Below are 13,269 nucleotides of genomic sequence, written 5' to 3'. Positions count from 1 at the left end.
CAAGATTGTGATAAGGCGCTTTGTGTTGTTTTTTAACCACTTAAAGGGGCACTCCACCACTTTTCAACCTATGTTCATATAATTGGTCCTCACTCAAAAATAGCTTTTTTTTTTTCCTCAGAGGAGGGCTGTGGGCAGGTCAGAAACCCATGCTTTCTATTCCTGAAAAGTTGCAATTTTAAAGTGGAAACCATTGTTCTCGCGATAATAAAAATCTAAATATTTTTTTCAAAAATATTGATTACATTTTTTGGGGGGAAAATGATGATGTCACAAGACGATGGATTCTGAACTTCCCACAGCTCTCCTAGGAGACTTGGACCGAGTAGATTTTTTTTTGTGATATTTTATCATGAACATTAGCGAGGACCTATTATATGAAGACAGGTTGAAAAGTGGTGAACTAGTCTTATTTCTCTCTGAAATGTCTGAAAATAGCCAAATACTTTAGCATGAGTATGAGTGTTATCACCCAGAAAACCTTTGTCTTTGACAGTCCAACCAAGCTCAGCTCACTAACCAACCGGACAACTATAGCCCTATGAATGTTATTTAACCCCCACAACACCTTTGACAGAGACAAGCTCACAATGTGAAGAGTTTCTGCCCACAAAAAAACAACAACTATATTATCGTCACAATACAATATTAGCATCACAATATCAAAAAGATATTGTGATATTTTATCCACATTGCCCAGCCATACCTGTGACTGTGACACCCTTTTTGGGTTGCATCAGTGAGCACAAAACATCTCCCTAGGAATAATGTCAACAGCAACTTCAACACTCTCTGGCAGCTCTGAATCAATGCTTCATAGTGCAAGAACATGCATCTTAAAGCATCCGAGTATTAATGACATTGACGTCCATTGAGCTCTGCATTACAGCTCAACAGCACTGGACAAATAGTAAACAAACGACTGACTAGGGATGGGACGATACGATATTATCGTTTATTGTGATTAAAAACACTCACGATAATCGTATCGTGGAGATTTAAAGGAGCTATAGTCAACTTTTTCTTGAAAAACGGATGCTAACATAAAAATAATGTTTCGAAAATATTTTATAAAAAAATAATCTTCATATATGTGTTTCTATTAAAGAATGACCTTAAAAAGCGTAAAATAATGATAAAATAATAATTTTGGCCATTGTCAGACTGACACTTTGTTTACATTCTAGTCAATAGATTAGGATGTAAACAACAGTGTCGGCCCTACAATGAAAAAGTTGACTATAGCTCCTTTAATTTATCGTGATATCGTCCTCCGTCATGCACTGGGATCAATTCACCTTTTATTTGCCGAGCTGCATATCCGGTACCACTCAATAATTGGTAAAAGGTACTTATAATATATGTACTTGATACAGTCTTTTTTTCACTCTATCAAATGTCTTTGCCAAAAAATAGCCGATCTATTGTGACGCGTTGTGAGCTTATAGATCTGCTAATTTTTGGCAAATGTTCTTCCCCAGGATAACGGATTTTGATAATATCGTGATATCGTAAATCGCGATTTCTTTTGTCACAATAATCATGATATGAAATGTTCATATCGTCCCATCCCTACGACTGACTCACAACATGTTGGAGCTGGAGAGACAGAGTGATCCCAGTCAGTTTGGTCAGACAGCATGGACTGATGGACTCAAAGCTTTTTTTTGGTTTGTTGAATTATTTTGGTTGGTTCATATGGTTACTCATTATCAGCATAACGACAGCTTAGAACATGAACTGGAACAGCTTAATCTCACACACACACACACACACACACACACGCGCACGCGAGCGCACGCACACACGCACACAATAAGGCAGTATCAATGTTTTCAGGCATGTGATTCTGTTTTCTCACGATATTACACCTTAGACCTTCTTGGTTAATTGCTGTGAAATGTAACTTCCTTAATGTAACTTCCTTTATACTGTACGCCTGACACAACTATATATTTTTATTTATATAGTCTATAGCTTATGTAGCCACTGGAATGCACTGAAATACAGAACAGCTAGAATGAATGAACCTAACAAAAGTATATTTGCAAAATGTATTTTCATAATCCAGCAATGAGGCTGAGAAATAATGCCCTCAGACTCTGTGATGATAATCCATGTCAAGATAAAGAGCCCTGTTATCCTTGGTTGTGCACCAGTGCCACGCGAAAACAGCCCATCTATGAGCGTCGCGTTGCACTTCAACGTAGACTGAACATTTTGGGGGTTCGGGTTGCGAGACACCACGCGCCCAACCAACTACAACCCTTTAATACCATTTAGAATGGGTACACATTATTGTGTATCATTATTTTATGCTTTAACTATTGAAAAATAGCAGATATACAAGCTCACAGCGAGCTTGTAGATCTGCTATTTTTGAAAAATCGTGAACATTTGAATTTTGACCCGATTCTATAAGTGTCTTTTGAATCCTTCTAAGGTTTTTTTTTGAAAACCCTATGTTTCTATGTCAGCAATTTAGTCTGTTCTTGAGAGACTACTATGTCAGTGGTTCTCAAACCTTTTTAATGTCAAGGACCCCCAAAATGATATTTATTTGGCCACGGACCCCCATCTCAAAATATTTAGTTCCAGGGACCCCCCAGAAGCAAAATTTGAGTTACAAACGTTTGCTTTAAAAATAAATGTATTCAAAGATTTGCTTGTATATCTGCTATTTTTTTATAGTTAAAGCATCCAATAATTGGGTTAATACCTGGAACGCATTATTATTACACATTATTTTATGCTTTAACTACCAAAAAATTGCATTGAAAAAACGTGAAAATGTGTGCAAATCTTTGAATGTATATAATGTTTTAAGTGAACATTTGTAACTAAAATCTTTCTTTCTTGGGGTCCCTGGAACAACATGTTTTGAGATCCTTGACAAGAAAAAGTTTGAAAACCACTGACATATGCCTCATTCACACTACAGATATATAGTTGAACGTTTTGCTTGGTAATTCAATGTAATCTCAATGGAAACCAGCTTTAAAGATGCAGGACACAGAAAGAACAAAGCTTTGAAAGCTTTAAAGCTGGTTTCCATTGAGATTACATTGAATTACCAAGCAAAACGTTCAACTATATATCTGTAGTGTGAATGAGGCAATAGACATAGATTTAGAAGACATTTATAGAATCGGGTCAAAATGTTGAAAGACGTTCGCAATTTTTCAAAAAGAGCAGATCTACAAGCTCGCAGCGCGGCGCTGTGAGCTTGTAGATGTGCATTCCAGGTCTTAACGGTTTGGGATAAATGGGATAAGTCAAGCCATAGATTCAAGTAGGTACTGTACTAGGGCATTAAGGAACAAGTCGACAAGTCGACTGAGTCGACTTCATTACACAAGTCAACTCCCACCAGAGAAAGTCGAAAGTTTAAGTTGAAAAAAAGAATCCTTTGAATTTATTTCTATCATTATTTTTGCTCCGTGTGTGCGTCTGTACAGCATTCAAACAGTAGGATTGCTTATTGTCAAGTTAGAATGATCCAATATTACAGTGCTACATTACATTTGGTATATTATGGTTCTATTGTGAAAACAGCAGATCTACATGCTCACAACGCCTATTTTCACAATTTAGAAATGTCAAGACACACTTTAGAAATGTGAATATGCCCTCTATATACTTAAACTTTGTTTGTTTGTTTACAGTTGAGTGAGAAAACAATGTTGCACATTAAGTTAATCATCTGGGGACCCCCCCAAAATAATTGGGGGGGTTGTGTGATGTGATGACAACATCAAACGATAAAGTCGACTTCAACTAAACGTTTTACTGAGTCGAGTCGACTTGCAAAAATCACAAGTCGTTAATGCCCTAGTAGGTACTGTTAGGTAGAACGTGTTTGCACGGCAAATCCTGGCGTTCTGAGTGCAGGACGATTCTGGAGGAATACGAGAAAACCCATAAAACTCTCCCAAGGAAGGCCCACTCATACCTTGTTCCAAAGGCCAAATAGGCCGTTTTTACTTTTGACACAAGAAGTCAGAGTGGATTTACAGGCTGAAAGAATGTGCGCAGTACCTTATCATATCAGAGAGAGAGAATGTATGCAACTCCCCAAATAACCCAGTTAATGGAATGTCTGCGATCTGCGAAAAACAAAAACAAAACAAAACATTGCTCAAGTACTGAGATGCATCTTTTCAGAATTAAAGTCTTCCAGAGTTCTAAAAAATACGAGGAGATAATCCAGTTCTTCCGTCTCCCATCTCTCCGTTTTTTTTTTTTAACTTTAGCTAAAATATAAGTACCTATTTTGTATTTTTTATTATAAAACAATCCTCTCAAAGAAAAAAAAGAAAAAAGAAAATATATATAATAAAATTTTATAAAAACTATCGTGCAAATTGGAGGCAGAGTAACATGTTTAAGACTATAATACGTCATAAGGTGGTTTGGCGCGAGTGTTCTTCCGAACAGTTTGGCACGGGTGGTGCCTCTGTCCTGGGGGGCGCGGGACAAACGGCGCCGCCGTCGGCCTCCAAGTTCCTCTTGTAGGTGACCCACTGGGGCCCCCCGGTGGCGGGGGGCAGCTGAACACTGTCTCTGTGTGCGCTCAGCGGGGTGGAGGTGATCCAGTTGGACAGGCTCAGGTCCGAGAGATCCAGGGTCCTGTCGGGGTCCTCGGCCGGAGGCGCCCGCGGCCGAGGAGCCTCTTTGGTAAAAGGAAGCGTGTCCCCTTCCGTCGCGGCTGACGCGAAGGGGTCCGAGAAGAGGCCCTTCTCGCTGTCCGTGAACCCCGAGCAGGGGCTCTTCTTCTGTCCCTTGGAATGGGGGGACTCCCCGACGTTGCTGGCCCTTAAGAGCGGCCCCCGGCAGCCGGTCGGCGCCGCCGCTTTGGAGTCTTTCTGACTGCAGTCTTTGGTGAAGGACAGGAAAGGAGGCTTGGGGCCGAGCTGCTGCGACCCGACCTTGACCCTGCTCAGGCTGAGGATGTTCCTGCGGATTTCGCCGGGGAGTTTGTCCAGCTGCCTGCCGACCTGGACGGGGCTGGGGAACAGCGTGCCCTGGCACGCCCTGTAGAAATATCTGCAAGATAAAGACGGGAGCAGACATGACGTGCAGAGAATGTTAGAGAGGCAGGGGCTGAGATTTCCAAAAGGGCCTTTTGGTGGAAATATCGAAAATAGCAGACCTCCAAGCTCTCAACGCGTCGCAGGGCGACGCGTTGTGAGCTTGGAGGTCGGCTATTTTCGGTACTTGATACCATACTAAACTAAGCATACAGAGAGTACAGAGAGTGCAATTCAACAGAGAGTACAATTATTTCAACATAAGATGCTGCATTCAAGTTCAGGAGAGTTTGGACATGGCAATTATCTTTAATGCTGCCTGCAGGTATGGCAGACAGTTTGCCCTCCTGGCCCCCAAGTTGTGGAATAAACTCCCTGTCGCACTTAGAACAACGGACTCACTCGCTAGCTTTCGCCGTGGACTGAAGACTCACCTTTTCAGACTCCACCTAAACCCATAGCACTACTGAAAAATCAATGACCAGTTGACCACACATGAAGCTAGTTTGCATTTGTTTTTTAGGTTTTAGAACTTTTTTTCTTTACTGATTATATTGTGTTTTTTCTAGATAGATATCCATTTGCATTTGTTATATTGCTGTTGATGTACTGACATATTATCTTGTTTATTATTGTGATGTTTTATCTGCTTATTGTAAGTCGCTTTAGATTAAAAGCGTCTGCTAAATGCCTAAACTGTAAACTGTAAACTGGCATGGAGAGGGGCGGGGCATTTGCATTCCTTTCACCATAGTAAAAACTGCATTCATGGTCTGGAGAGAGGGCACTTTTTACAGACAGATCAAAGGGCAGGGGCTCAAGCCCCCTTTGATGTCTATGTGTGCACATGCCTGAAAAAAAAAACTATCTAAACCCAGGCCCGGGGAGGAAGGTGAAAGGCATCTGGTATCTATAACAGGCAAAACTGCAGTAAAAAAAAAAAAAAAAAAAAAAGACTACTTGAACAGTGCCGAGACGAGGACGCTTGTGTTTGTGTATTCATGCATCTGTGCAACCTCTTGATGGTGTACTGTAAATAAATAGCCATGAACAGATAACACACTCCATTAAACGACACCCAGGTCGCATGTAAAAGTCGGCCTGATGGTGGCGCTAAATGGGACAGATCCATGTTGATGACATGGCTGTACACATACTGTGTACCGCTTTGCGAGATTCTAGGGCAAAATCTGTAGGAGCCGTGTCCAAAAATGTGTTTGAAAAAATCGGCCTGATGGTGGCGCTATATGGGACAGATCCATGTATGTTGATGACTTGAGTCTAGACATACTGTGTACCGATTTGCAGATCTACAAGCTCGCAGCGCGGCACTCGGTGCCACGCTGTGAGCTTGTACATCTGCTATTTTTCAATATTTAACTAAATACCTTATTCTCAATCTCAACTCTCAATTCCTATACCAATCGAGTCCAAAGGAAAATAGCAATAGCGCTGCTGTGCTGTTTTGACGAGAGAAGCTGCGTCTGCGGTTGCCAAACTCTGTGAGTGAAACAAGCGACCAGGTCTATGAAAACAAGCCCAACAGTTTCACCACTTGAGCTCCATTACATTAGCTATTTTCTTGAAGAATGTTGAAGCAACTAAGTTCAGAAACAAGCCCAAACAAAAGCAACACCCCAGTTTAGAGCTGCAGGCTCATGTGCGTCTCGTCTGAATGCAATCTTCCGTCGCCCGACTTTTAAATGCCAAGTTTGCCACTAAAATGTCACCGACTGCAAGTCTGCCAGGAGTTGGAAAGAGTTTCTTGTCGGCTGTTTGGTGTGGAGACACCTTTACACCAGGGGTTTTCAAAGTGGGTGACGAGATAATTTGATAATATTTGGAATTTATTTGGACACTTGAAAAAATATTTAAACTTGAAGTACAAAGTTATTTCAGTATAGTCAGTTCTAACCAAAATGGCTATTATCGTAACGTTTTCCTCACAACATAATCACTAAAATATCGTCACTGTCGGGCAGAAACCTTAGGCAGAAACCAAATTACTGGACCGTCGCACAAAAACTATTGAAAACAGCCGATCTACAAGCACACGCCGCCTCGCGATGCGAGGCGTTGTGTGCTTGTAGATCTGCTGTTTTCACTAGTTTAGTACATAAATACAAAACCAACGGTTTCCACCCGACAACGACGATATGCTCTAAATATAAGCGGTGCTGCAGAGTGAAAATTATAATGTAGGGGTGCCTCGCATTAAAAAGATATTTATGGGGTGCCCTGAGACAAAAGGTTTGGGAACCGCTGCTTTACACACACACACACACACACACACACACACAACCTGGGTAGCAGTGCCACGGCGGGGGTGATGACACAGAGCAGGTAGAAGAGGGGGTCCTGCAGCAGCCTCTGCATGGTCCAGTAGGGGTTGGAGGGGGAGTAGCAGGTGGGACAGGAGGCGTTGTAGCACAGAGCCACCGTGAAGAACAGGGCTATGCTGAAGCAGATGGACAGCCAGTTCATCCACGTCTGCAGGGGGGGGGGGGGGGGGGGGGAGAACAGGCTATTGAGAACAGGGGTGGGACGATCATTGCTATTATCGTTTATCGTGATTAACCCATTTAGAACGGGTACACATTATTGTGTATCATTATCTCAAAATATCTAGTTCCAGGGACCACCCAGAAGCAAAATTTGAGTTACAAACGTTCGCTTTGAAAGTACGGATATTCAAAGATTTGCACACATTTTCACAACTTTTTCAAAAATAGCAGATCTACAAGCTCGCAGATCTAAAAAAAAACTTTTTTCTTTTCTTCAAAAACTGCCGTCGATGACGTCAGCGACAGCAGCAAATCTGGACAGCCTGTTTTGAGAACCCGTGGGATGCTTTTAACCTCCGCCTTCCCAAAACCAGAGAAAGACACAATGGTCAGAAATGGGACTTTGTGAGGATAGAAGGTGCTAGTGGGACCCCAAAAAAAGGTTTTAAAATAGGAAAAGTGAAATTTCATGGTGTATCACCTTTAAAGCTATACTGTGTAAGTTGCTCAACTAGTGGTCAGTAGCGCTATAGCAAACCGCGGTCGCGTCTGCTTTTTTCGGCCGTTTTTCGCCGCGGACCGGGCCTTCAGACCCCCGTGTCCGCCTCGCCAAGTCACCACGCATCCGTAGTGTCCCTCTGCGGACCGGCGTTGGGGAGATTTACAGGCTAGACTTCTAGACCAGTGTAAACAAAGCTGTTGAAGCAAGCTATTTCCTGAAGAGACCTCAAGATGCACTGTCATTGGCCGGTAGTGTATCATGTGTGTATGATCTGCAATGTGATTGGCCAACGTATACACAACGTATACGGATGATGCAGATGACGTCATTTTGCCGCGAAATCCCGCCCGTCATGGCTAAGTAGAAAACATATAAAGAAAAGGCTTTTGGGGCTGAAATTAACGGAGTGGGGGTTCTAAAACTTTAGCGATTTAATAGTTAGGACAATTTTAAGATATGTTTTATAAAAAAAGTTACATAGTATAACTTTAAGTTCCATCCTGAGCATAATATTTCAATATGAATCTAATCTAGTACCAACCAATTCGTCTGCGAATGACTGACGCTCTCTAAAGAGCATCTTTTCTATAAGCTTTCTCAAAGATTGCCTGACAAAGGAAAAAGAGGTTCAAAGCAAATGCAAATGGACTCCTGACTGGACCAGCACGATATAACTGTACGAAGAAGGAGAAGAAGAAAAGACTGCATACTTTATTTGTCAATGTTTCGGCCAGACAAGGACATTGTGACATGAAGGACATAAACGTTGACAAATAACACAGGGAACAGTGTGGGTAGGAGTACAGTAGGCAGATTTTATTTTGTGTAAAAGTCCTTACATAAGGGGATTTACACCCAGCACCACAGACATTTCTGAGTCTGCATATTGATCTACCTTTACATACTCTGTCATTCTCGCCTTCCTAAAAATACAGGTTACTTCATCAAAAAGTAACTAAACCTCCCGAACTCTAGTGTCCCAACTCTGGGCTGTTGCAGTTGCTTTGTGCTAGTCCAGGGGTCTTCAATGTTTTCATGCCAAGGACCCCTTAGTTGAGAGAGAGATGAAGCAGGGACCCCCACAACCTCTTCATAGATTCCATAGTTTCATTGTTTGACAGCACAATCATCAGTTTATTTTGGATTCATGTCAATTTGTGTTTTCAGGTATTTAACCACTTGAGCAGTCATTACCTTGACCTTTCACTCTGTACTTAGTCTGCTCTTTTTCCCCTCTACACCAAACCTCTTTGCCGAAAATAGCCGATCTAGAAGCTCACAACGCCTCGCAGCGCGAGGCGTTGTAGATCTGCTATTTTTGGCTACAGTTCTCAGAATATGGACACTAGGGTTCAAGTTGTTAATATAAAAAGGATAGGAAGATTTGGAGGACCCCCTGTAGTAACTCTGAGGACCCCCTAGGGGTCCCGGACCCCCTGTTGAAGACCCCTGTGCTAGACTGACTATTTTCCATGAAGAGATTTGGTGTGAAAGGAAACAAGGAACAGACAAAGTATAGACCCCTGGGGGAAGTATATTGGGTTTAAAATAAAATTAGAATGTATATGGAAAAAGATATACAACGATATAAAAACGGCAGTACTTGTCATTTCCACCCTTGCTATTAGTGATATTGATGCAAGGTCCTCAATCGAACTGAATCGAAAACTCGATTTTAATTTTCAATGATCTACTATATCGATATGCAAAAGCATATATCGTACCGATTTGGCTTTGAATCGGATCGGTATCATTTTACAATGCAAATAATCGGTATCGAATCGTTTTGCAGTGCAAATAATTGATTGTATGGAAACTAGGTATTTGTGCCTTGTATTTAGCAATTTTAACTCATTCCCTGCCAGGCCCGATAGTCCCGAGATTATTCCAATGTCTTTCCCCGCCAGGCCCGATAGTCCCGAGAATTAAAAAAAAAAAAAAAAAAAAATCAAAAAAATTTTCTGACCCCAAAAAATGGAGTAGACATGATAGCAATCGCGAAATTGCATGTTTGACCCCCATAGCAACCCCATCTTTCAAGCATGGCAGCCATTTTGGCAGCCATCTTTGTTAAACATAGTGGCTGTTATCTCATGAATGCCTGAACGGATTTCCATTCGGATTTTTTTGTTTGAAAGCTGTGAGCAATGTGGACACACGTGGTGCATTATCTAGGCATGGGTGTGCATGATCCGTGCACTATGAATTACATGGAAGTCTATGGAGACGAATGGCAGGTGGGAGTACGGAGGTATGTTAAAATGGCGGTCAATGTGTTAAGAAGGAAAATGAATAAGAAGGGTCTAATTACATTTCCATTCCATATAGCTACTCTTGGTCTATCGATTAATGTGTGTAATCTCTGTGTTCACGTCAAGGTGCGGGCTTGCCCATATGTGTTGAAATATAATGTCCATGTATTTGCTAGAGAATCACAATGTTTACTTATTTATATCCATAATAATAGATTTTTCCCCTTAAAAACATGCACTATTATTGACACGTTTCACACAGATTTAATTTCTTTGCCAAATAGTTACTATATCGATTTTAAATCATCGAATGGAATCGTATCGTATCGCCATGATGAACCAATATCGTCCATGTATCGTATCGTCAACCGTGTATCGTGATGCGTATTGTATCGTTGTTAACACATTTAGAATTATTGAATGCTTTAACCAGTGAAAAATAGCAGATATACAAGCTCACAGCGCGGCACCGAGTGCCGCGCTGCTAGCTTGTAGATCTGCAATTTCGTGAAAATGTGTGCAAATCTTTGAATATACGTATTTTCAAAGCGAACGTTTGTAACTCAAATTTTGCTTCTGGGTGGTCCCTGGAACTAAATATTTTGAGATGGGGGTCCGTGGCCAATTACATATCATTTTGGGGGTCCTTCACATGAAAAGGTTTGAGAACCACTGACAGAGTAGTCTCTCAAGAACAGACTAACTGAGCTCCAGTTAAGTGAAAATGACCTTTTCTTTGACGATGGCTCGCCAGATTGCTGACATAGAAACATAGGTTTAAAAAAAAAAAAAAAAAGACACTTATAGCATCGGGTCAAAATTATAATTTTCACGATTTTTTAAAACTAGCAGATCTACAAGCTCGCAGCGCGGCACTCGGTGCCGCACTGCGAGCTTGTATATCTGCTATTTTTCAATAGTTTAAGCATTCAATAATTCTAGGCCTAAAACATGTATGGTTACACCCCTAGGCAAGGACATTAGCTCTGGCCCCTGATAGAGATCTTGACATTCTTCTGTTCCTGTTAGCTGACCCTTTTCCGCTGTTCATTGTTCTCTAACAAGCTGCAGAACAAACATCCACATCTTTAGACACAAGACTCACTAATACTGACCACACTGTGGTGGTCAAACTATCCTTTTTTAACTCTTAACTAACTTTCTTAAAGGCCATATCCAATATTTCAAAACAAAACTAATCTTGAGATTAGGGATGTCCCGATCAAGTTTTTTTTTTTTGCTTCCGATCCCGATCACATATCTTTGCTCCCGATCCGATCCCGATCTTTCCCGATCCAATATTTCGGCAATGCATTAAGATATAAGAAAAGAAAAAACACATTCACAATGTCACTGGATATCCATGGATATAGCTTCTTTTTTCACTTAGTGCAGCATTGGATCAAAACAAAAATAAAGCTTATCAGCTTATTTTTATATATACTGTATATATGTATTAAAATAAAATCCCGATCTTCCCATCCCAATTCCGATCTTGTTCTTGTACCCGATCACCGATCCCGGTCGGGACATCCCTACTTGAGATTCATTATTATGTCAATATTTTGAAATTGATCTGGTTACCAAATGGACTTCTACTATGACATCTTGTTTGAAGTGGGGTTCATTAACTCTTACCATGCCACAGAGGTAGATTGACGTAAATGGGCCAAAAGCCATCAGTGCCAATGACGTATTTTGACGTATATAATAAAAAAAAATTTTTTTTTTTTTTTATATTTTTTTTTTTCATTTTTTTTTAAAGATGTCAAAATGACCTGAGATCAGAGAGATGCTTTTCTCTGTTTGTGTGTTGGCTCCCTCGTTTAGCTGATTGAGAAAATGTGTGTCCATTCTAGTGGATGGACACTTTTTTTGATTCAAACAGCTCTATCTCTGGAACCATTTGTCTGATTGACAAAATTATTTTTGCCACTGAATCACAACAACTGTGTCTGTTTCTGTGGGGGAAAACAATCTAAAAAAAAATCTTTTTTTTTTCATTGCATAGTAAAGAAAAACATACAAAATCCTGGCACAGGGACCTTGGGGCCATTTTGGCCTGGCATGAAAAGTGTTAAAATGTTGTCCTTGTGTTTTATCCGTCTGTGTTTTTAAATCGCTGCCGTCTGTCTTATTAGCCAGGCCTCCCTCCAAAAAGAGATTTTTAATGAGATTTATAATCTCAAAGGTGACTATCCTGGTTAAATAAATACAAGTGTTATGTTTAGCCCATTGACCAGGACTCACCCAATACATTACTGCTGTTCATTTTCCAGAGCATACCGTCATTCAGTCATAAATATCCCAAAACACAAATACAGATACTTGAATACTGTACTTAAGGCCATGGCTAGACGGAGCTGGATATTTCATATATCCCGGTTTTTCAGATATCCACATAGAAAAATATCTAGGTCCCCACGGAGCTGGATATTTCATATATCCCGGTTTTTCAGATATCCACATAGAAAAATATCTTGGTCACACACTTCTAGCTTCAGAAATATCCAGCTCCGTGTAGCCATGGCCTAAGTAAAAGTAAAATACTCAGTGCTAATTAATACATTTGTAACTCTGAGTGGGTCCATTTGGTCACTCTCAGAGTTAAACTAACACTGAGATGTCTACTGTGTGAAAGCACTAGAGTACACACACATTTGAAACATGAGACACATAATTAATTTCAGGCCCACAGTGCGAGGATCAGAGAGAGAGTGTGGTCCGTTCTCACCTTAAATCCCCTTAACCCATTCAGAACAGGTACACAGTATTGTGTATTATTATTTTATGCTTTAACTATTGAAAAATAGCATATATACAAGCTCACAGCGCGCCACCGAGTGCAGCGCTGTGAGCTTGTAGATCTGCTATTTTTGAAAAATCTTGAACATTTGAATTTTGACCCTATTTCGACGGGGTCCGCTCAATATGCCGACGGGCCGCTGTTCCGACTAGCGTCGGCAGGTTAGTTACTCGTC

At 40.9% G+C, this 13,269-nt stretch overlaps 1 protein-coding gene across 1 annotated transcript in view; it reads right to left on the bottom strand.

Annotated features, from left to right (window-relative positions):
• Positions 1 to 3,596: 3,596 nt before the first annotated feature.
• atp10a (ATPase phospholipid transporting 10A) overlaps positions 3,597 to 13,269 on the bottom strand; it is a 122,199-nt gene continuing 112,526 nt past the window's right edge. The window contains exons 21-22 of the mRNA XM_080735252.1: positions 7,333 to 7,520; positions 3,597 to 5,046 (exon numbers count right to left, since the gene is read on the bottom strand). Of these exons, the coding sequence (XP_080591378.1) occupies positions 4,401 to 5,046; positions 7,333 to 7,520 (834 nt within the window). The 3' untranslated portion in view covers positions 3,597 to 4,400. The remainder of the gene's footprint in view (positions 5,047 to 7,332; positions 7,521 to 13,269) is intronic.

This window comes from Nannobrachium achirus, assembly GCF_963921795.1.
Source record: "Nannobrachium achirus genome assembly, chromosome: 1".
NCBI lineage: Eukaryota > Metazoa > Chordata > Actinopteri > Myctophiformes > Myctophidae > Nannobrachium > Nannobrachium achirus.
The sequence above is the reverse complement of the archived record's forward strand: the minus strand, read 5'-3'. Positions and strand labels throughout refer to the sequence as shown.